The sequence below is a fragment of the Melozone crissalis genome, unplaced genomic scaffold (assembly GCF_028551555.1).
Source record: "Melozone crissalis strain CALT ecotype California unplaced genomic scaffold, PUWL_Pcris_2 ptg000006l_1, whole genome shotgun sequence".
Classification (NCBI taxonomy): Eukaryota; Metazoa; Chordata; class Aves; order Passeriformes; family Passerellidae; genus Melozone; species Melozone crissalis.
Window position 1 is genome coordinate 47,366,943 of NW_026535784.1, and position 25,573 is coordinate 47,392,515.

Below are 25,573 nucleotides of genomic sequence, written 5' to 3' on the forward strand. Positions count from 1 at the left end.
TTGTATTCTTGTTTTTCATTCAGAAATTATATCTTCCTTTCCCTTATGAGTGAAAAATAATTTCTGAGCTTGTTTTCTAGCAAATAGGACCAAATCTTATGGCTTTGAGTAGTTTTCAGTTTTAAATTTACTAACTGGAAAAATGAAACAGTAATGTCGTAGTTATAATTACATTACATTTCGACTCCACTACCTGTTCCTAGTCTCTCATCCATCTGTGTGGCAGGAAATGGAGGGATAAAGCCAGTTATTTCTTTAATGGAATTTTCATTATTATTTGAATTTCAATTTCATTATCTGGTAAAAATGAATGAAGTGTTTGGGTTCTCTTGTCATTTGAGGGAAGGGGGAGAAGACTTAAAAAGAGAGAAAAATCAGTAATGAAATATTGTCTAGAATTCAATTATAAAGATTCTTATCCTAAACTTTATGACATTATGTACATAATTAAGTAGATGACTACTAAGAACTTAATAAACAAACTTTTAAGACCAGCAGCCATTTGCAAAATATATTCAATCTTATGATTTTTTATGACAGCACTCTCGATCCAAACTTATTTATGAGGGATCTAGACGGGAACCTGATTTTCATTGAAGCTGTCAAATATGATGTTTTTTAATCTGATCATGTGCATGAGATTAAAAAACACTAGAGCAAGGGGATTTAACATGTTTCCTGTAATGTAAGGTATCAACATTTCTGAAGCTCTGTTACGTTCATAACAGCAAAAAACTAATAAAGATGTAGCATTAGACATAGTTATAAAAGGCAAGATATTGCCCATTCCTTTCATGGATACCAGATCTAATCTTACCAGCTCAAGGAAACATCCTCAGACATGCCAAAAAGCAGTAATTAAATCACAGCATTCATACAAGTCAAACAGTCAGCGAGGACTATTTCGGTGAATTAATATTCCTACTACCCACGTTTTCAGCTCTGCCAGGTTCTCAGAATGCAGCCTCCAGGATCATGTTCACTGCTCTATTCTTACACACTTTGCCATCTACACCACTTCCAAGAACAAGGATTTTGCCATATATACCATGGCTGCCTTCTGAGCACTTAAAAGGTTTAATAAAAATTAGTCTGACTATACCACTAAAAAGAATAAATGTACTCTGGCAGTTCTGCAGATAGAATTTAAATCACCTACATTATTTCCCCCAGGAAGATATGCTGTTTCTGGGCCAGAAGATCCATATCCTCTGATTTTCAATTTCGTACCTTAAACCCAAAGCCATCTTTCTCTATAAATAAACTACTAATATAGCAGAAAGCTCGCACTAGTTGCAATTTAAACACATTTTTGTAATTCACAAATGGAAATTCTCACCCCTTCAACTTCTGCCTTTTGTACACCCAGAAAGAGAAGGAAAATCCAGCATTCTTTTTGGATAATCACAGGTAGATTCAACCCTCTCTTCTCCTGGGGCTCTTGATAAAAGCCTTTGATTGGCATTTGATTTACTTCTCCTCACATTTTCTTTTAATGCCTTTTTTCTTATGAAACAAAGGAGAAAGAGAGGATGAGTAGGCTGCTGTTGAGAGCTACACAGATGCAGCTCTGAACAACAACAGCTGCAATTAAAAAAGAAAAAGCAACCTAGAAATTGACAGCATGTTTACAATAAGTATGTCTGTAAGAAATGTACACCTGTATCTGTGGGTGGGTAGGTATCAGGGTGAAATCAATTCCCCAGGGAGCCTGCTAGTAAACCTTTTATTAAATACGCTTTATATAAAACTTTCTTAAAACTCCATAAAGTCTAAATGGTCTTTAACTCACACAGCTCAGAAGGTCTGCTAGGATTAAAACAAAAACATACACATTTTCAAGAAACTTTTAGAGGAAATTTTTGAGTTTTCTAGGGATAAATGAAGAGAACTACAGTCACTCCTCAGCTGCCCCTTTGCCATGGAGTTATCTTGTTCTGCAGGCCTGGCTTCAGCATCTCCCATAACACCCCACTACCTTCTACATTCTATTATTAAATTGAATTTTCTCTGTGACAAGAGCAGTGCCTGTGTTGCTGGGTTTAACCCAGCCAGCAACCAAACACAGTCACTCACTCAGTCCCTCACCAGCAGGACCAAAGAGAGGATCTCAAGGGTAAAAGCTATAAAACTTATGGCTTGATAAAAAACAGTGCTTTAATAAGGAAAACAAAAGCCATGCACAAAGGCAAAGAAAAACAAGGAATTCATTTAGTGCTTCCAATGCAGGTGTTCAGCCACCTCCAGGACAGCAGGGCCCCATCACAGGTAACAGTTATTTAGGAACAAACAGCATCACTCTAAATTTTCTCCCTGTTCTTTCCCCCTACTCTACACACTGAGTATGATGTCACACAGTCTAGAATAGCCCTTTGGTCAGTTTGGGCCACCTGGCCTGGCTCTGTCTCCTCCCAGCCTCCCATGTGCCTCTAAAGTCCCTGCCAGTACAAAACCAGAAAAGGCCTTGGCTGTGTGTAAGTCGTGCTCAGCAATAACACAAACATGTCTGTATTATCAACCCCATGTTCACTACAAATCCAAAATACAGCCCCTGGGAAGAAAATTAACTCTACCCCAGCCAAATCCAGCACGCAGTCATGAAAAATGGAATTCTGTATTTCCCTCCTATTGCCTGTAACATGTCTCAGCTAAGCCTTGTGGAGTTTCTCTATGTACCAAACCACCACCATCCAAGAAACTACACCCTCATTCCAGGCACCTTAGATTTTCCATTGGCTATCCTTCCAGTGGGAGCATATTCTAGTTGAAGCTGTATGCTTATATGTTCTTGATCAGACCAGATCATGGTACCCACAGGTTTACTGAAAGCAGTTTCACTCAGATAATTTTGCTCTAGCTTGTCACATAAGGAAAAAAGTTGTCATGGTTTTTGGCCTTGGCTGGCTTTTGGTTTTGTTTTTATTAAACTAATTACAGAACTTAGTGCAAGTAACTTTGATCTTATAGTGCAATTAATAATTAATCAGAATCAGCAGGTTCTGTGCCAAGAGACCAGGTCTCACTGCCCTTTCGTCAACCTCAGCTCATTTCCCATCTGTATGCAAGCAAGCAGAGTAAAACCAAAACAGAGATCTCTCATGCAAACGTGATGGCAAAAGAGAAGCAAGGCTGGAATGTGACTACTTCTGGTAGCCTATCACTATACTGAGTTGGAAAAGAGATTAAGCCAGAGAAGCACTAGGTAACAAGATCATGAAATCTGGATTTGTCACTGCCAAGCTTTTTGTTAAAGTCACAGCTCCATGCTGTACTCTTCCCTGATAATTGTTTTTACTTTAAATTAGAAGAATCTCAAGATTTTTTTTAAATTGAAAAAATAGTCATAAACTTGTTACAGAAAAGCACCAGGGACGTTCAGACATACTGGGAGGTTCATGACCTTGAGAAAGCCATCCAACCACTTCATGTCTGCCCAACAGTGTGTGGCAGCCTATCTGCACGGTACATACCTTGTTGTAGTGCTTTTTTGAATACCCTAAAGGATTTCACACATTTAATAAAGATTAACAAGCATACAATTCATTCCGTAGGTCATCTGTTACACAGATGTGTTCTCTATCCCTTCTTTGAACAACTTCGTTTTGTTAAAACAAGGTCATTTTGGATTATCAAATTCTATTCTGTATTACCAAATCTTCTCTGTTGAAATTATAATTGATCCATGATCCTCTCATACTTAGGTGTTCATAGCATTTTTCACACAACTCTAAAATTAAACAAAGAAAGCAGCAATATTCCACCTCCGTGGGAAAACTGCATGGACCTTTTACAAAACTCTAGATCCTTGTTCAAATACCAAGGATCCAGTGCTAGTCAGACTCAGTGAGATGACACCTGTCATACAAACAATATTATCTTTACAAGTAAATCATTCTGCTAAGGCTACAACATTGTCATACTCTTAGGTAAGTGACTAGGAGTTCAGATCTCTTAAAAACTATTTTGTAGTCATTTTACCAATTAGACTCTTACAGTGCTTTTAAATAAATTTACAGTTCAAGTTGTAGTTTAAGTAAGTGTCACCAATTTCTGTGTTCCTTAAAATTACATTTGTTTATATCACCATGATACCTGTAAACACTAATTTTGATGCCAAATTGATTTAACATCAGAAAAGGTTATCACCTTTTGCCCAGAGCATTGAGTTCTTTTTTGATCAACAGAGTAACAAGGGGCAATCAGCCTAATCCACAAGAGGCTCTTAATAACACCACTCGGGACAAAGCTGTGCTGCTGCATTTCCTAATCACAGTAGGAAATACAATCAGCTCACTGTAAAATCCCAACAAGCTTCCAAATCCTTACTTGTAAAAATTCAATTGCCTGAAAGAATGTGAAAGAGTCAATCTACAAGAAGCTTGTTTGACACAGTAATACTTCCCACGATGCTCATCTTTTCCAAATCTTTTTGCAATGGCACAAGAGGAATCCTCTATTCTTATTAGCAGGGTTTCTCATCATGTAACACAGAAGGATTTTTATTTAAAAACAGGATTAACATTAACTGTCACATCACAGACTGTATTTGATCCCTCTCTCTTAGGTAAAACATTTATAAAGGAGAGATTTTTCTGGTGTTAGCCATGTGATTATTTTGTGCAGTAGCATTGTTTTCTAAGAGTTGATATCACAGAGACAAAACTGACTCAAGAAGACAAAATTATGAACATGCTGTTATTTAAGAAAGGAAACAAACCACAATAACAACAAAAAAGAGATTATCATGCAATCAGATCTAAAGAGCTGCTTGATAAACTGTGTTGTCATCGTATTGCAAAAGTCTCATACCTTCTCAGTGATTTCTCATGGGTAACTCCTCACAGCACTGACTCCTTTGTCTTCACAGCACAACTAACTCTCTTCAGCTAGCTAACTTACTCTTTTGTAGCACTCTTCTTCTTACTGGAAATAGCTGTGGCTTATTAAGGGTAAGCTTGTTCTTAATCTTTGGTGATTACTACAGCTACCAACTCCTCAGGTGTGAGATTACTTTCTGCACTATTCTCTTACATTCTATCTTTCCATAAACGGAACTCTTGCAGGGCAAAGAAAGATGGTTTCTGTTGATTGAACTTAACAACTGGCCAGTTCTTTAAACATCTTTGTTGCAAACATTTTGGTTTTGTTGCTAAATGCTCTGTTCTGCTCCACAGCATAATGTTGCATGAACCACAGCGTGACAGTCAGTGTGTTTCTTCCATCCTCTTGACAGCCACATACCAAGAAATGAAGGTGTTACTTGATTCATTCAAAGGAACAGAACTTCCTTAATCCAAGTTCCTTCAGCCATTCTTAAGCCTAATTTCATTTAATGAAAACTACATCTCAGCTGGAAAAGAAAACCACAAAACACCAAAATGGATAAACCTCGTAGGGCTCAAAATTACAAAGAGTAGCACAGCACAGTTTATGTAGGGGAAATCTTTTCCAGCAGAGAAATCTTTTCAGATGAATCCTCAGATGAATTTCCCTGGCAGCACTCAGGTATTGAAATGTAGAAAAGTCAGTTTACAAGTATCTCTTCTATGCTACTCTGCCTTTAGACTAATGCAGGTACAAAGGAGAATGTTAGTCACGTTGATTAGAATGGTAGTTTCAATTAATGCTTCAGTCACTGGACTGAACTATAGGTCAGTTCTCTATGTGCACACAGGATGCTTTGGAATGGATCTGAGGAAGAGTCAATCCTTCATTAACAGGGGGACAAGTGGCATGGTCCATCTGACATTATCCATCTGTCCAGCCATTCACCAGTTTTTAACTGGACATCTCAGAAAGCCTGGAACTGCTGGGCTCAGGCTCCCTTTCACTCCTGCTGGGTCAAATAAATAAGGCCCAAACCTCTGGCACACAAGAGCCTCCAGAATCACCAGATACACAGAGCAGGTGCTTCATTCGCTTCTGACCTTTTCTTTAAATCAAGTGATTGTTTCTTGACTACTTCTTTCTCTGCCATTAGGCTCACACTGCCATTAAATGCCACCTTTGCTAGCAGTCACCTTTCTTACCTTTCTTGTGACAAACCACCCACAGTCAGAGGCACAAAGGCACCTAACAATATCATCAGTTCACTTCCTTAGATTTAGTTGGTTTTTTTTTTAAACTGCCACTAGAGCCTGAAGGGATGAAGCTACTGCAATTGGGCAGTCAAATGCAGATGCATCACAGAAGAACATTTGATGTCCTTTAAATCACTATCATAAGCCAATTTAAATTAAAACTCTTCCCTGGTGAGGGAAGCACTTGCTTAGATTCAGTTTTGCCTTTCTGGACCCTTCTGGGAATACTTTTTCAACGTAACTGCATCCACAAAGCCTGCTTGCACTGCTGCTTTGAATGATTCATAAAGGTGTGCAGAACTTTCTTATGTGCAAATAATGATCATTTCCATAAGCCACAAAATAAATGTATGAAGACATGAGAAGAGGGACTGAATAATGATGGACACTTGCAACTCATCTCCTTGTGCCAGAAGAGCCACTAAATTTTCTTACTCTGCTCTTGATGTTTCCACACTTAAAGCCCTTGGGGTACAGACACCCAATGGGGAAAAAACCCAAAACCATAAAACAGAAAAAAAACCCCAAAAAACAAACATTTCCTTACAAGATGAGAAGGACTCTCCATATAGAAAATAAAAAACTATACAAAGGAGTAGTTAACACTTTACATTTCCCAACAAATAATACAGTGTGTATTTGCCTGTTTGTATATACAAGCTATTTTTCATGTTATCTTTCCATTCCTATAAGCAAAAAAAAGTTCATTATACTAGAAAGAACTGAAGCATCACACAATACCCATGACTTTTCTGTTTAATGCTGTAATGAAAGCTATCCTAAAACATAATAAATATTCCTCAGATGCCACTTCTTTAAATAAAGAGAAGTTATCTTTCCCTACACCAGGCTGTGAATGGGGAGATCTGTCTGCGGAGTGGGCTTCACTTCCCAGAGTGGCAGCAAAGGAGTTCCAGAATTATTCTTCTGAGTAGGTACATTAGCTCTTTGAGTAAGACACAGGTCAGTGAGGAACTACTAACAACTGGAAATTGAAGCCAGGAAAAGCAGGATCACTTCCCCAGCCCGAGACCAGGGCAGCAGGCAGGATCACCAATCCAAACAGCTCAAGCCTCTTTCTGTGAAAGGAAGATAACACCTCTCCACCCTATAGGAGTGCTACAGGGATTAGTGTTTGCAAAAGCCTCTGCACCTCAGAAGTAATTAATATTTATGATGATCAGTCCCATCAAATTTGCATGCTGAAGACATCTAGTTAACATGTGAGTAGCATTTATATGACTGTGGTAGTGACACATAAAAAAATGACAGCTTCATAACATTTGTTAATTTTTCCCCAATTAATTTCATTTACTCTAAGGACCTCTTTCTGTCTAAGAGGTGCACAACGCTTTATAAAAGATTGAACTCAATATAATACTGACTTAATTTATGGACAGCTATTTCTGTGGATTTTTTCCTTGTTATGATAAGGAATTATCATTCTGCTAACAAATTTGCATTCATCCTCACACATCACTAAGGATAATTATGGAAATGAAGAGTACTGGAATCAACCATTCTGTGGTCGTGGAAGGAAAGAGGATAAAGACATTCAGAAGAGGAGACTGAAGCAAAAGGCTTAAAGAACTCATAACTTAAAAGCCCATATATATATTATTCATTCAAAATGTTTATAAACATGGCAATAAATAAAAAATACACAAACATGCAATTGAAAGATGATCCTCAGGAATACAGCAAAGCATAAAGCAAAATTATGAAGATACAAGAAGCCATAAGTACCATTCTGGCCATTTCTAATTCTGACAAATAGTATCACAGCTAAAGGCCTTGCTGCTTAGAGCTGGAGTGATCAAATGACACAGATTATGATCTGCTTGTTTCATACCAGGCTCAAGAGTGTCCTGAAATATTTGGAACCCCATGGTACAGGAAAACTGTTTCTTGTCCAAATTTAATTTTGCATTGATATGACAACTCTCATTTAAGTGGTCAGGTTGCACAAAATCCCTCCTCCCAGTGCTGCCCAGTGAGCAGAGCTCACTATGGACAAAACAGCAAACCCAAAACTGCCTGCACAATGATGCCAGCCCAACTGCAGGAACATTTCCATCCAAAGAGATTGAAGATTTGATCAAAGAAAACGGACCTAAAGGAATCCAAACAATCCCTGAGAAATATTAATAAGTCAACTTTATAGTCCAAGTTCCCCTCTTATACAGTATCCCAACTTCATCCTACTTCACATCTGCAACACCAGAAAAAAAAGCAATATTTATTATCTCTAAACTTTTTCTTTCATAGTAGTAAGAAATTTTTAATTTGTGTTTGTGAATCTCCTACATTCTGTAACATGGGCATGCCAAAGTAACTAATTTATTTTAAACTTCACTGTCACCAGTTTTCTTATTTCTCTTTTTTCTTGGTTCCCATTGTAGCTGATTTTCTATGATACATTATCCCCTGCAGATTTCCAGTTAGTCTATGTTTCCTAAGCATTTTAAATTTGATGCAGACATACTAGCCTATGAAAATGTAAGGCTTTAGGTATTTTAATGAACAGTAAACAGAAAACTTCAGGAAACATCTTTGTTTCATGTTGTTTGTAAAAACTATTTCATCTTCATTCCAAAATCTTCCCTTGGTTCAGCTGTAGATAAACACTCCCCCCACACACATCCAAAACTTTACCTCTTTTTACTGACTTACTGAAAAAAAAATGGCAACTTGTTTGAAGAACCAGAAATAAATATTACCCTGTACAGTCATGGGGAGGATGATGTGCTTCTCCATTTCACCTAAATATGAAACTGTGCAGAAAAACCCAAAATAAACAACAATCAGTCGTGCTTGTTCATTCCTTTCTTGGTTAATGACAACATCCACAAATGTAATGATTACAACAAAAGGTAATCAGATATGCACCTAAAGAAAACTTTTTTCCACTGCACCCTCCTTAATCTTAATTTAATCTTTCAGAACTCTAATGATAGATGCTAACTCTAATGATACAATTATCACAAAGCCATTAGTGTACCACACAGCTGTACAAGTTTGAAACACTTAGCAAATATTATCCAAATTAAAAATTTGGTATTCCTTCTCATCTACAGCATTCAGCCCTGCTTGAAAACATCAAATTAAAAAAAAAAAATCTGCTGAAATTTAGTTCATTATTCACTAGGACAAAATGAAGTGATTAAGTCTGTTTGTGAGATTTCTTCCCTCCCATTATAAACTCCTTCAACCACAAAGGCCATGCTCTTTTTCCTTTAGACCATTTTTTTCAACAAAATTTTTAAGTGAATCATGTATTCATCCATATATTAAGAAATATTTTGAAAATTTAAATTGTCTGAAACTTAGTAGTTTTTCCTAAATTGTCAACATTATCTCTCAGATACTCACAGTAGGCATTCTCTTATAGGTGTTCTCCATGACAACAATGCAACAAGCCCACAGCCTTTAAGACTGAGTTTCCAACATTTTAAAAATAATTACAACTGACACTTTCCATTGTCTCTATCCCAAAAGCCTTTCAGGACTCTTATTAAAATCTCTGCTAAATGAAGAAGCCTGAATAAATAGATTTCTTATTCCATACACATGAAGAGACACTACTTTTCTGGACTACTGTTCAGAGCCAGTTCATACAGCCACATTTGAGAAAATTACAATCAACAAAGATTTCCTTTAACCTGTCCTGTTTTTTAAAAAAGTGTACCAAAAACGTGGAGGAAATTTTATGGTTCTTAAAAAAAATTGTAAGGCACTAAAAAGTCACTTTAAACACACACATATATTTCACTACCAATAATCAAAGTTTTGAACTCTACCAGGAGCAAGGAGAAGGGCAGAGAATAAACTGAATGGACATGCTGTGGTTTAAAAACATAGTTTACTAATCCTTTCAAAACCAAGAAATTTACCCCAGTACTACCAAAATGATATTATAATCCTTAAATACAGGAGGAATTTTTTTTTTTCTCACAGAATTAGCTTTAATGTTATACAACAATGCAAAGTTTGGTGGAAACAGTAACAGCATTTCTGAAGACCCTACCTAACAATTTAAGTCACCATTCATCAGGCCATCAAAGCCTCCCAGACAAGCCACATTCCTCAGTAAAACTAAACAGCTCATTATAAACAAGTGGCTCACAAAGGAGTTTATAACTTACCAAGGGAAAGAGCATGACCACGTCACAAAGTTAAACGGAAAAGAAAACAGGGAGACAACAAAAATCAAACTACAGCACAACAGCTTTCATCACCTGTCAATAATTGGCTCTGCTAGAAAGTTAGCCAGAGGAAAGGCAGGATAGAGCTTTCAGAAGTGGCACAAGGTGTCTATGTGTTAGCAATTACATTTTGTCTTTAATTTCAGTTAATGGCTGTCTAAATTGCTCAGAAAAATGTCTGCCTCTTTAAACTCTCGGTGAACATTTTGAAAGTCAGTCAGTTATTTTTAGTGTCATACTTTTGAGACATTTAGCTTGATAAGGACTTCAAAATGCCAACCCTCAATTTCTTACTGTAATGGATTATGTTTGAAAACACATGGCTGGATCATTAACATTACTCAGTACTGGGAAAGTTGTTTATACATGTTCTAATAGAAGAGTCAAGGATCAGATGTTTTCCTTTTAACATCATTAATTTCACTAAGTCAAAACTTCTTGTCAAAAACATGTCAAGTTTCCACACCTATGATTTTCAAAGGCTTTCTGAATGAAAAAACAGCAGTCCTTGGCCAGAAAGGGAGAGAGAGGACCTGCTACAGTGAGAATACACATCTGAGATGTACAAAACCCATTTTCAAGTCCCCAGTTTGCTTAATTTATCCGAGGAAGAAAACATTCATTGCTGTAACACATGCTGGAAATGAATAATTATTATTAAATAAACTCCTGCATTGCAAACAGTTCTACATTTTCACTATATTGAACATAATTGATGAAAGCACTTGAATTTTAATTCATTTCCAACAACTGCAGAAAGTTCTCTTGGGTTGGAATGGTCAAAATGGATTTACATTTTCACCCTTAAAATAATTGATGGGGTTAAAATGGTCAACACAGATGAACATTTTCACTTCTAAAGTAATTGATGCCTCTGAAACAATCCATGCCATCCATGGCCTGATGGCACATGTCACTATAGTCAGTGGGCACTGTGCCATTGATTTAGATAAAATTTTATTCTGAACTCCTTACAATGAGTCTGCTTACTAAAAAAACAACCAAAAAAACCAAAAAACAATCCACCAAAAAAAAAATCCATGCACCATATTTTACAAATGCCTGATAAGGAAACTTCCCTGTCTGACCATCCAGGAGCTCCTCTGCCAGCCCCTGAGTTGGGACTTAAAACCTTTTCCAGCTACATCCTCCACACTCACAGAGTCACACCAGGTTTCCCAGAGCAGTCTCAGACTTCCAATGATCCTTACTATCATTTAATCATCGTGCAGTAACGAAAGAACAAATCACAGCTCTACTGGTGCCTCCAAGGTGCAGCCCCAAATAAAAAATCCTGGGCTTTTACACCCTCACAGTCTAAGTGAGTGCAGGCAAGTCTGGAATCATCAGCTCCTGAGTGTCAGTCACCACAGGCATCTGGGACCTTTGTTGTGCCTCCTGCCTGGAGCTCAGGCACCTGTCCTGCAGAGCTGAACCTGCAGCTCCACCCCGAGCTGCCTGCACTCAATGGATTCCTCAACACTCCTCCATATTTCCTTATGCCTATCAGTCAGTCCCATGACAAGGGAAATTAGGAGGATTTACTGTCTGTATAGAGATGATTAGATTAGCACTTTAAGTGCTCTTGCTGGGTGTATCAGAATCCTCCCATGGAGTTTCAAGAAAATCTTTTTTCATACTCTTAGTGATAAAATCTTGTCAGCAACCCATAATGTTACAAGTTTTATGACTTTTAAATCTTGGATATAGAGTACTCAGCAGGAAAAGCTTACTTTGTAGGTATGCATCAGAATTCATTGCATGAGCCTGTGCCTGCCTGAGGGAAGGAACCTGAATGAACCCAGTATTTACCCTTGCAGTGCTGATTATATAAAATGTTAAGTTTTGCTGGAGACCCTATTAACTGAAAAAAAAAGTAATTATGATCCTTCTGCATGCCTTTGTTGAAGCATCATTTGGGTTTCTGGTTGCTTTTGAAGATTTTAATAAGATATACATTAATAATTGTCCTATATGTGGCTGATTGAGTAAATAACTGAATTTACAGCATTTAAAACATCAGTTTTGCCTAAGACAGGAATTTCAATTTTGAACTAGTGGTGAACCTGTGATGAAAGCTTCAATAAAACCAAGGAGAATACACTAAAAATACATGCAGATAAAATTTGGAAAGAAAGGGAACTATGATCAAGGCACAGAAGCAGAAAGAAATCAAACAATACATGTGTAGTTCCCAGTCTCATTGTTGATCCTTTTAGTCATTAGTAAATATGTTAGAATTCAGTAAATTTATCAGGGATACTGGGAAACTACCAATGTACCTACACTCCCCACAATAAAAAAATGTTTAATTTATCCATTAAACAGGTGATGTGATTCTATTCAGACAGACTTGCTGGCAGAGCTCTTTTTCTTAGAAAAAATGTGCACAGAGTTACTGAGAAAAAGGAAAAGGCAGTGAATAAATGCACAGAAGCTTCTTGTAACAGGACCCATAATACCTACTTCACACTCCTCCCTTCAGAACAAATTCAGTGCTGTTCAAGCTCTCATATCCTATGATGATAAAGACTGTGAAACAAATCAGATGTATAAATCTTTTTGAGAAATGACAAAATGGGAGGCTTGCACCAAAGGCAGAAAGCTGCTGTGATGATGTGGCTTTTAAAAGTCTGTGCTGTACCAGCACAGGAGTCATAAAGAAAGGAAATACTGACATGGGGAGAACAATTAAGAGTGGGAGGAATCGATTAAACCTCTGAAGAATGGTGACAGACCGGTCTAAAATAGGATGGAGACTGAGGCAGCAGAAGAGTAAAGGTGGGGTTGTGTGAGTCATATTTCTACAACTCTACTCACTTTACTAAAATATCAAAAACATCTCCAAAACAAACAAAAATAACCAAAACCACAGAGGCTTCAGATGCTTCTCACAGAAGCAGAAATTCAGCTGGAAGGTGGAAAGAGAGGGATGAGAGCTACTGAGGCCTCCAGCCCAGTGGAGAGCATCACTGAACCCTAGCCTGCTCCATCTGCCATGGGGTCACAAGGTCTGCGTGATTATTGCAGAGTCCATTTTGAACACAAAGCAACACATTAAAATCTTCATTTAAGGAAGTGTCAGCAAATACTTAAAATATTTAAATTAATGCATTTTAGGTAGAGTGGGTAAATAAGCTGGCTGTGCCAACTAGCATAGGAAGCTTTAGGAACTACAGGCCCAGCTTGCTGTCATCACTGCTGAGTAAGTTAAGAAAAGATCTCATTCTACACCTAGAAATACAAAGCCCCACTCTGAAAGATCAATTCCCTGGGCTAAACAGCAGTCATTACTGTGCCTTTCATATTGATTATTCCAAATATGTGCAGCAAAATTAAACTGTGATTACAGAACAAATGGATAATTTATCTCTTGCTAATTCTAGGCACAAATGTCAGGAGCTGCCAGAGCTCATGCCCATTAATGAACTGCACTGATTTGCATTTCCAGAGCCTGTAAAGCTGCAGGATGAATAGTAAACCTCTAAGTATAGACATAATTTAGTACAGATTATACTTTACTAGACCTACAGCAGTGGTAACACTACTGAGGACTGTCAGCTTTTGCTACTTGACCTGGCACTTCTGTTTTCTTATTGAAGGAATTTGCATCAAGGGTATTAATTACAGAAATCAGAACACAGTAGGATAATAAATACTGAAGGAAATTCTCAGCTCCCTCAAAGGAGAAAGGAAATAATGGAGGAATTTTTTTCTTTCATTTAATGCCAATTAGTAAAGCATGGTTGAGATTAATCAGAATTGAGACACAATTAAACATCTCTACAATAAATTGCTATTATGGTTATTATTTACAACTTGGCTGTGACTAATAACCAGTGAGACTGATGCTCATTACAACAGATAATGTATAATTAGCTAATATTAGATATTTGAAGTACCAAATGGCTGTCATAGATCTCATCTTAAAAGACTGTCACTATATTTTAAAATAATTTAAAAATAATAAAATACTATTATAATAAAGCACAGGATAATGAGTAGGAGAGAAGAACAGGTTCTAAAAAATGGATGAGACATTGCTTGCTAAGTTGACCTTTTAGAAATACCCACTCCTTCACTTATCTTCTAAATGAAAGGCAGGATTATTTTTAATTCCAGCTAATGAGAGCAGACGTAAGTACTCATAATTAAAAGTCACTCACATTTGAGCCAGCTACAGTTTTGCTATTACAACAGAGAATAACACTTAAGGTTGCATAACAAATACCATTCTACTCCATTATATTCCAAATTCTTAGTTCTCGACTATTTCAATTGCGACATAACTTTTTCCCACAAGACAAAGACCTAATTCTTAAAGAAATATTATAAAAGGAGAGAAGAAAAATCTTCTCAACAAAAGAAGATCCTACCTATTTCAAAGTTTAAGTGCAAAACCACCAACAAGATGTTCTTTTCTGAGCAGAGAAATAAACTTTTTCTACAATACAGGAAAAGATCTTCCATTTCTAAACACATGGAAAACAGCAGAGGATTGAAAGCTGACAAAAACCCTCATTAAAAAGAAATGCCTATGATGGCTTTATCAAAAATGGTTGTAGAAACATTTTGCCAAAATGTCTGCGTACAGGGCTGAACAGAATTTTTGCTAAGATTTTGAAGAGCACAGCTAAGGAAGACTGCTCTGAACATCTGTGTGTTGCTAACTCCATAGGGAGAAGGAACCCAAAGCTGCACAGAAAATTGGCTGTACTGGCTGCTGTGCAAAGTTGCCCCTTTCCTCAAGGAAAACCAAATCTACTACTTAGAACAGTTATGGAAGAATGGTTGCTGAATGGCATTAACTATATGTTTATCTGGTAATTTTCTCCTGGAAAATTAACATATAGTTAATTCTCTTGCTTTTAGGATTCAACAGTTCTGGAGTTGGCTACCTTTATTTCTTACCCAACTGTTTTCTACTCCTTTTGCTGGGTATCAGGGATCACTTTTAAAGGTACTGTCTTGATGTAAGTAAATCACAGTGCCTCACTTAAAGTAATGGTATTTGATGGACTCAGGTGGACTATCCCTTGCTGTACTGGAAAATATCTTGCCCCAAACACTCCTGAGCAGGGTCTTATATGATTTGGACCTTTCTGCTACAAGTCACAGCATGTGCAACATATTGGGAGAACGGTAGCTGAGGTTGGTGTTAGCAGAGCTGAGATGCAACTTACAAGTACTACCAGGGAAATCTGGTTTATAACTTTCATTAGATTAAATTCAAAATCTTAAAATGGTTTTGTACAAGCTTAGGGTCTCCATATTTTTCCAGCACATATCCTGTGGGACTAAAAATGACAGGCATCTGCTTTGGTGAAGTTGGCTATACAAGAAGAGTATGGCGACAGGATTTGCATTCTTTCCTTATGGGGAAATGCAGAGTTTCCTTTGAAGGCAAATCGATAAAATACAAGGAAGGACAGCTGTCTTTCTTGGTATAAAACCAGGTATGATTGAGAACCCAGGCTTGGTTTCACTTCACAGTCTAATATAAAAGCTCATTAGCTCAGAGATCTTCAACTGTCCCAAAGAGAGGCAGTTGATAGGGCCCTGCTTCGTTACACCTGTGCTTTCCGAACCACAGAATGGAATTTCCTTTTCAATCTCCTTCTCTACAGCAAGGATGTGGGAAAGGTTATTATCATGTTGCCAAGGGAAATGTACCATCCCATCATCAAAAACCAATATTATTGACTGACAGGATTCAGAGAGGGTTATGGCTTGTAAAACCAGTCATTGACATTACAACTGGAACAACAGTGCACTCTCTTGGAGTGAGCCAAGGAGAAATAACAGAAACTGTTACATTTTATATTATTTTTATTTCTACTAAATGCTGTGAAATGCACTTAACTTTTTCCTGGTCTGAACTCCATCCATTTTACTTGAATTGCAAAGGAAAATGTTTCCTGGTTTGAAAAGTGACTGAAAATGAAAGATTAAGTAATGCTCTTTGCCCTATTTTTCAGTTTCTTTTACCATTTCTACTAGACTTTTAATATGAAAAACATCTTGATTTTTTTATAAGAGCAACTATTCCACTTTAAATAAGTAACTTACAACGCATTTTGGGTTATAGGTACACCATTTCCTTAAAAAATAAAGGCACTGCAGTGTACTTGTCAGTGCCCCAATGCAAACAGAGCAATGTTTGATTACCTCAGCATGAAAATTAAGAAGTTAGATTTTCTTACCTCTTACACCTTTATCTGAGCTGACCAGCCCATTTCTTTCTCAGTGTAATATCTTAGAGGTTTTCCAGGCATGGGGAGACTCAACTACTGAATCTGACTTAGAATGTGGAGGAGACTTCAGTGTGCATTTAAAGTGGTGTTCCAGAGAAATAAAGATGTGTACCCTGGTATTTGGGCAAAACATTGCTTAATTTCAGCCAAATCTGACTGAGAAATGGGTCTTTAAAGGGTAAAATCCCAAAAGAGGAATAAAAATCAGTGAATAGCTGACCACTAATATCCCATCTGTACCTCCACCGATGAAACAACTGAGCAAGCAAAATCCCCAACCCTTCTAATAGCAAGAATCAGATGGCTGGTTGCACAACTGTTGCACCGACACTAAAAATATGAGGGGAAAAAGAAAGGAGTTTCTTTTCTGGGCTTGGCCAAGTCAGAAGGACACTGTTATTTTCTGTGCTGGAAGAACATGCAGGAGAGACACAAACTTTACATCATCAAACTTGATTAATTCCAGTTACCCACCTTTAACTTAGCATCATCACAAACTGACTAAAACTCAACCCAGTCAACCGATTGTATGCACACAAAAGGTGGAAACTTACTTGAGAGAGGGCAAATTTTAAAAGGGACACTCCTCTGAGTGTATCTAAGTCCACATTATGACACCCAATTGAGTGAATGGTGCCGAAAACACAAGTTCCCTCTTCATTATCTAAAGGAACAACTGGCAAGGTGACCTCTTTGCTAGGTGATGCAGCACTGCTCTGAGTACCTGGGTGGCCTCAGGAGACCTCTTCCAAGAGGATCTGCCTAAGGCTATTCTGTGTCCCAGGCATGGATACCATGGCGTCAGCTGAAAATGTGACATATGGCAACTCACTCCTCACAGGTGAAATCTCATGAAGTGGTGGACATTGTCCCAACATTTATTATTAACTAAAATGCCAGGCCTGTGGCTTACACTGAACTTCTGCCAGAACTGTTGTTTGACAGACCTTTAATGTCTCCTGTATCCTTGGAGAAACTAATCATTGTTTTGTTCAAATGTACACTTGAAATACAAAATAAAGAGGAGTCTGTTGATGACACACACTTCTACAGGAAGGCACAGACTCAAATGAGATGATGGATAAAAACACAGTCTTAAAAATAACAGTTCACAGCTGTAGTCTGCTGGAAAACTATTCAAAACCAACATGGTATTCTAGGTGTTTCTTGAAAATTGCATGGTACATACACAGAACATCTGCTGGCATCACAGTAATTTGAAGGAAAGGAAGAAGCAACAATAAACACTTCACAGTACAGCAGATAACATGATAAGCCAAGATTAATAGACAACATTTATGATGAAATGAATTAACTGTACCTTGAAAAACAAGGGCTCCTCAGGAAGGGGGCTGACAGGGAGGGAGGCTGTGCTGCCAGCTGGGCTCATGTCCGTACTCTGAAAGAAAGGCACACAGGAGTTTGCATTGCCAATCAACTTCTATGGACAACTTTGTTACATTTTGGAGGAGGGAGGGATGAAAGAGCTTGAAAACAGCACTGGAAATCAAAAAGAATTAGACTGACAACTGCAACCTGTACTTTATTTGCTTGTAATTAGTTCAAGTATTTCACTAATGGGTAAGTACTTGCATTTTATTTTGAATTAAATCCCCATTCAAAGACTGAAACACATGCACAAGTACACAAACATGCTGTTCATATTTGTTTATATAGAAAAACTTACTCATCTAAAAAGAAACTATGATATAAAATTTTAAATTATTTTTGGGATGGCTCAACAGTATATTTAGAAGGAAATATTAACAGGAAAGCAATCCATCACAGGAAAATATTACATTTAATGTTTAAAAAAAAGATCCTGTTCACATGAGTCAATATACTTTACAAACAAGCACTAATACAAGAAAAGAAACAGTGAAGACCAAAGTTATAAATGAAAACAATTCAGTATACTTCGATTGATATGTCAAGTCAAAATGCTTGAAAGACTGACCTAGAACCCTGCTCTCTTCAAATCACATTTCAGTAACTTGCTGGTTAGCAAGGTCATTATTTTTACAGATGTGACAGATGTTAAAGCAAGTGTGTGACACTTAACAATATAGAACGGTAGAAGAACATAAAAATATATATAAACAATATCACAGTTGTTTTGGAGAAAACTAGAATAATCCACCATGACCACTAACAAAACAGAAACTAAGAAAATTTTTAAAAAATCAACAAGTTTGCCTGGCCTAGTAGTGTATCCCTTTTCACAATGTACCATTACAATACAGAATGATCTCATAAATTCAACTTGTGCACTTGACTAATCTGATACCTGGTTTTGCATCGCTATGAATCTACTCTAAGTCCTTTGATAAACCCAGATTCTGCAACTGAAGAACACTGCTCCACCCAGAAATTTCTAACAGTTAATTCATCAGAACACGCTTTTGGAGAGACACTGCATTTTACTCAGCCAATTGGTCAGGAATGAAAAAAGACAACATTTGGGGTACAAAATCCCTGTGTCAAATCCAAAACAGGGCAAATCCAAAACAGAGACTTCAAAGTTAGCACCCACTGAGAAAATGTGAGTTAAATTAGATACCTATCAGTTACACCATAGCTGAAAGAAAAGACAACAGTTACTTGCTAAATAATAGAGATGCAAGTAAATGAGAAAGAAGGGGGCCATGATAACTACATTCTAAGAAAGATGTAGGTAACTTATAACCCAGGGAACACAGAGATGATGTTGAGGAATAGAGATTGATGTCAGAAAGCCAGTATCTCTGGAGTATTCCTTGTATTCAGAAACACTACAAATTTTAACTCTGACTCCTGCACCTGATCATCAAGAAAACTGCCCAGTAATATTTACAAAATGAAGTGAAACTTAGCCGTTCTACATTAAACAAAGAGTGCAGACAAAACTGGACACTTCTGTGGGAATGTTCTCTGCCTCAAATGCCAGCAGCTCAGCAGAAGACAATTCGCCTTTTAATTTACATAGAATAGAAAAAAAAAATCAAGCATCTGATTTCCAAACCAAATCAAGTGCCCTAATTTGCAATTAGAAGTGTGCAGGAGGACAGACCCATCTTTAAGCAATGAAACAGCATCACTTGGAAAATCTGCAAAGCGTGAGCTGCACATTGTTCAGGGATAGCTGGAATCCAAGGAAGGTTTAACAGCCCTGAGGATGATGCTGGTGCTGTCACAAAACACCTCAGGGCACATGCAGAGGATGGCCTCAGCAAAACATTGCTCTTCCATGATGAGTGTGCAGGATCCAGCCCAGGTCTGATGTCACACTGATGTGGTTCCAAGCCTGAACCAGAAGGGCTGTTGGGAGTGAGGGGTGTGTTAGGAGGGGCACCACGACTACATGGCCTCTGGACTGAAATTAATTGGAGTCTGGCCAGTCAGGAGCACTGGCAGGAGAGCCTAGAGCTGTCCACATAGACATACTCTCAGTGGCTCCTCCACCACCTTCAGTAATTTTCCTCTCTGAGGAAAGCAGAGCACTATCTGAGCCTGTGTAAATTAATTAAACCCAGTGGCACTAACACAGTTTATTATAGTGGAGGACGGAGTGAGACAGCACCAAAAGGGTTGTTTCTCAAGCTATTAAAAACCCCAAACCCTTACAAACTAATCACTGCTATGAAAGATGTTGATAGCTTGCCTTCCTGAAGCAATATACGAAGAATTTCAAACAACACGACACTCCCCACTTAAATTTGCTCTCTGTGGTGTGTTTATATAATCATACTTTGCAGTCTAAAGCTCCCCATACATATTAAAAAAAAAAGAATCACCGTGAGGAATTTACTCAATGGGGGCTTTTTATTTGATGTTGTCTAAACCAATTGTGTTCTCATAAAAGCAGCCACTCACTTCAAGACCAGCATAAACTTGATAGGTTTTAGTTATAAATTAACCAGAAGATGCTAGACCATGAGGCTATAATTACATGTTGTAGCTCATTGCAAATGCTAAATAAACATAATTTGTATCTTAATTCAAAATATTAGGCAGATATTAGGACATCTGATTTTGCAGTACTTTGCTGTGCAACTATCATTTTAATATGTGTTTTTTATGCACAAAATGCACAGCTGGGTTTTGTTGACTGAGCCTTTTCCATGTGTCACTGGAAATCTCTCAGTTTACCAGAGGGCAGAAAATTTGCACAGCTTTAATCACCTAAACTACATTTTCAAAATATCTGAGTACCAAGTAATTCAAGTATTTCTCAGAACAACAGTTTGGAAAAATACCATCTTGCCCATGCAAAAAAAAAAAACAAAAAAAACCAAACAAACTGTGTGAGCATTTCTCTCAGTGCTTTTAGGCTTTTTTGTTTGTTTGTTTGTTTGGAACAGGCTGCTAATATCCAGAAAAATGACATTATTAGAATTTTGCCAATAAATCTTCCATGACTGCAAAGATCAACACTAAGTTTCATTCTAATTTCTAGAATCAGTCTAAATATGCATCATTTTTATTGCGCAGTTGAAAAGGTACCTAATATACATCATTGTTATTGTGCAGTTGAAAAGGTATCTTGGTACTGACAGGCCACGCTAATCATTTATCCTTGGAGGGCAATGTTTAAACTGTGATCAGGAAGTATCTTGATAATGAGAGAAAGGAAGAAAACAAGTCCAAGAGAACAAACTTTTCCCATTGCTACATCCATTTTGGAGATCCAAGGTCAGGATCCTGTTTGAGGACCAAGTCTCATCATTTGAGCTAGATGGAAGTGAGAGCAGTTGTTTGTAGAGCTGTTTTAAAGTAGTTACAGGCTTGGTTTTGTTTTATTCCATTTGTGTCTACCTCTTCCTCAAAGCAGAACATTTCACAAACCTACATAACAGTGTAAACTGTCTAACAGCAGATTAGAGAATGTAGTCAGCAGTTCTCCAGCAACACAAAAGATAAGGTATGTGCACAGTGTTAAAAACACACTCCTTTGAAAAGGACTCCTTCTTTTGAAGAGTCATCTTCCAGTCTTCAGCAACTCTCCAGAAATGAAAGCAGATTCACCGCATAAATTCAGGTTGTTCTTGCTACAAATCCTTGCCTTTAATCTGACGTTCTTTAGGAAGTGACCTATGTGTCAGCCTTCATTAATTGTGACATAAAATAAGGACCATCCACCAACAGAAGCCAATTTAATTTGCTACAACTGCTTTTCAACAGGGGTAAACACTGCAATGGTAGCTGGCAGACACTGACTGCTCAGGAGACCAGTATCACAATTTATTGATCTAAGGAGTTAATACTGACAGAGAAAACCTTCAGTGGATATTAGAGCTAGAGAGCCAATAAATCTTTATAATAACCAAAGAAAAGACAATCTGTGTACTTTATAGCTTTGTCTAAGGGGTAGTGGATGAGTGCTGAAGTGACTTTCAGAGTGATAGTTTTAGTTGTATCGTAAGTTATGTCAGAAAATATCATTTTATAATCTAGAAGTTGAGTAGAACTAGGAAATTAAATAAGTGCAGTCAGCAAGCTCAGTGGTGACATTTTGATATACTGAGGGTAATCAAAGACCTGCAAATGGATTTATTAATGGGTCTGCACAGTATTTTTATGAAATATTGTACTTAAATATCATTATCCCATTTTATCCATGGAAGTGAAAAAGAAGAGAAAGTGATTTGCTAAAAGCTATGAAGGGAGGTTAAAAACAAAGACAGAATCATCCAGTTATTTATCCAGGGTGTGCAATGCTCTCCTACACACTTTTGGAGTGCTCTGGTTTCTGTAATTTCTCTATTATTTCATGTCATAAAGAGGTTTTGCTCATACATATCCTTCCAGCAAATAAATTTTCTATGAACAACTGAGGCCAGAAAAATGAAAATTGGTTTAGATTAAAGAAAATAGTAGACACACAATAAAAGCTTTCACCTCCCACCCTCTATCAGGTTTGAGTAATGTCCCCCAACATCTCCCATCACTCTCACTAAGAACAGAGTGAGAGACTCCTTAAAATGTGTTTTGTAATATCTATGGATACAATTCAGGTGGTTATTTATAAATCCATGTCACATCTCCTTCCTTAGAAAATACAGCTAAATATCTTACTAATTACTAATGCATGCAATTAACAGCTGAGACATTTAAGTATTATTTTCCAGTATTTGCCTGGAGCTTGCTGCTCCCATAGCTAGGAAGGCTTTGAGGGTCTTGCATCGGACCTGAGTTATTGTAGCTCCCATTGCAGGGGTGAAGCATAAATTACAGCTGCTACTGTGTCTTGCTACCTCTTTTAATGCTCCATGAGGTGCAGACAGCCGGGGAAGGTTTCAGTGGTTCAATTACCTACTGATTTTCAATCAGCAATTAGTATACAGGCACACAGATTAGTTCTGATTCCTCTCTCAATCTAAGCAAAGCCAATCACCTGGGGAAGTTGGGAAATTCCACCTCATAAAAGATAAGATACTGATCTGCCACTTAGCACTATTTGTACATCCAGAACTGGATTTTTTTTCAGAAAAGTCTGAGTTTTCAGGAAGTCTCTTAAATCTAATACTTTGTATATTTTTCCTCCACCAAGGAGAGGTTAGTATGAAGAATATTCTGTTGACTGTTATTTATTTCTACCTGGAAAAATAGCTGAAAAGAAGTTCTTTCAACCCTTTAATTAGGCCAAATCAATTCTAAAGCCCATAACCAACAAGTAACATAGAGCATACATGGTTTCTCGAAGGGTTACTGTGTTTGAAATAGTTTAGACTCAGACTATATTTTCACGAAGTTTTATATTTAATATAAACTTAATTTACTCAAATATTTAAATTTACAAAGTTACCTACCTCTCTTCTCTTTATATTAACTGCAAAAGTGTAAGAACACCAAAGCACAAATTACTATTATTATCTGTTTTCCAGTTTCTAAAAAGGCAATATGAAATTCCTTGCTGGTTTACAATTCAGTACATACAAAGTGGGGAAAAAAAGTCTGTTTTTAGAAGCACAGGAATATCACATTTGTTACAACAGACACTGACGTATATGTTATTAAATAACTAATGCATTTATTTAACAGCAAATGTATCTTCCTTTCTGCTTTTTATTTTCATCTGGATTTTATCTTGCTCATCCTCCCAGTCTGACTTTTCTCACTGCTTTCCTCCACAAAACTCGTAATAAACAGAGACACAGGTTTCCTTGCCAGACACCTTCCTGCTACAGAGAGGTTACATGAAGCGTCCGTTAATATGTAGGAGAAAACCATTTTTACCTTCCCAACAGCAAATTCACTGCAAGTTAATCTCTAAAAATCCCCTTCACTTCTATTGCAAGCAGAATCTAATTTCAAAACTAATTTGGACAATGACTTTGGGGTTAACATCTCTTTGAGAGAAGACCCGTGGGATCATCAGTGGCTGTCACTCTCTCAGTTGGGACTGCTACCATGACACATGATATTAAATGCAACTCCAGTCATATTTTTATCCTAATGAAAACCAGGGGGTTGCTTTCACAGATGCAAATGCTTTGTTGACAACACAGTGGAGAACCGATTTCCTTAAGCAAAACTCTACTCCCTCTTCAGTTTCTATTGTTTCTTTCATACTTCATTGACTATACTATCCAGCCTTGACATTTTGTTATTGTATATTCCTCCCTAATAATATCATATAAAATCAGCTTTTTCTGCTCTTTCAGCAGGCAATCGAGAGAACCAAGTGCTCTCCAGGGATTTTAATCTGCAGGCTGTCTATTTCAATTGCTTTTCTTTCCTTGCAGGAGCTCTTTCAAATGTACACTTCTTTTTTTTCTCAAACTGCTTTCAGCTTTGTAGAAAAAAAGATGGTTGTCTCTCTCGGTGGGTTCAGTGTGGGGCTTTTTTACCTCTAGTCACAAAGACACTTCCTTTCTCCAAAGCTTGCATCACAGCACTCACAGTAACTACCTGATACTCCACACCACAGCCATAATATGACTGTTTCCCTGACTTACAGTGCTTTTTATCTAAATGAGGGCAATGTTTCATAATACTGACAAAATTTATTTTTGAAATCTGAACACAATGAAACCAACCTTTCATTAATAATTTTCCACTAAATTGTCCAGTTGTTTCCTAAGTTTACTTTACTTTGTAAGCATCATGGAGAACTTTGCCAGAGTTTCACAACTCTGTTTTAATCTGAGGCTATGTTTTATTTTTCTGTGATTCCCAAAAAAAATTCAGATGCCTTCAATTGCTATGCATTTCACTGAAGTTTTAACAAGCTATTTTGCACTTCCTAAATGTTGTGATTGCAATTATTCTCACTTCTTCATCAGTTCTCAGAAGAGTTTTTACAATTTTAGTATGGAACCACTCCTGACAGGGTTTTTTAACTTATTTAGATGCAGTAGCTTCATTCTCAAAACTATCTTGAATTACCCAATAACAGCATAAAGGAAACATTTTAAACATCTGTATGTATCCGTCAATAAATCAAGGAAGACAGGCTGGGTGTTTTCTTCACACTACATGAAAAGAAACAAGTGACATTTTACAATTTGAAATACGTTTTTCATGGCTGCAGCATTTCTTCTGTATAATATGTTCATAGAAAGTAAAAGCTAAAAAATTAGTGAGTTTTGGTGTTATTTGCTTCACAGTGTTTTCAATATTAATGACTTTTCAAAGTTGAATTTATGTGGCATATATATATAAGGCAATGAAATGTAGAAATTCTGATTATCACAGACAGTTTCTAGAATAATAAGCCCACTTTTTAGTTGAACGAACAGATTCCACAGTGGAGTTGGTCAAGGTAGAACAAAAATTCCTTGATTTAGTAAAAACGTGTTATGCTGAGTTCTCACCTTCACACAGCAGCTTTCATTCTTAAGGGAAGGACTGAGGGTAAGGCACAACAGGAACTTCAACTCCCACCCTGTCAGAAGGTTCAGTAGAAACCACCCCAGCTGCAGTAAACTCTCCACAGTCCTTCCAGCGCCACTTGTTCACCTCTCTACTTTCCAGATAAACAAGATCTCCTAAGATGTAAAGATCTTCCAGTGCTGGGACCCCAGAGCTGATGCGGCCCTGAAGGTGGGATCTC

General features: G+C 37.3%; 1 protein-coding gene across 2 annotated transcripts in view; it reads right to left on the reverse strand.

Annotated features, from left to right (window-relative positions):
- Positions 1–25,573, reverse strand: part of CCSER1 (coiled-coil serine rich protein 1) — a 603,805-nt gene that overhangs the window by 293,627 nt on the left and 284,605 nt on the right. For both annotated transcript variants that reach the window (XM_054294825.1, XM_054294832.1), the window contains exon 7: positions 17,861–17,938. In XM_054294825.1, coding sequence (XP_054150800.1) covers positions 17,861–17,938 — 78 coding nt within the window. The remainder of the gene's footprint in view (positions 1–17,860; positions 17,939–25,573) is intronic.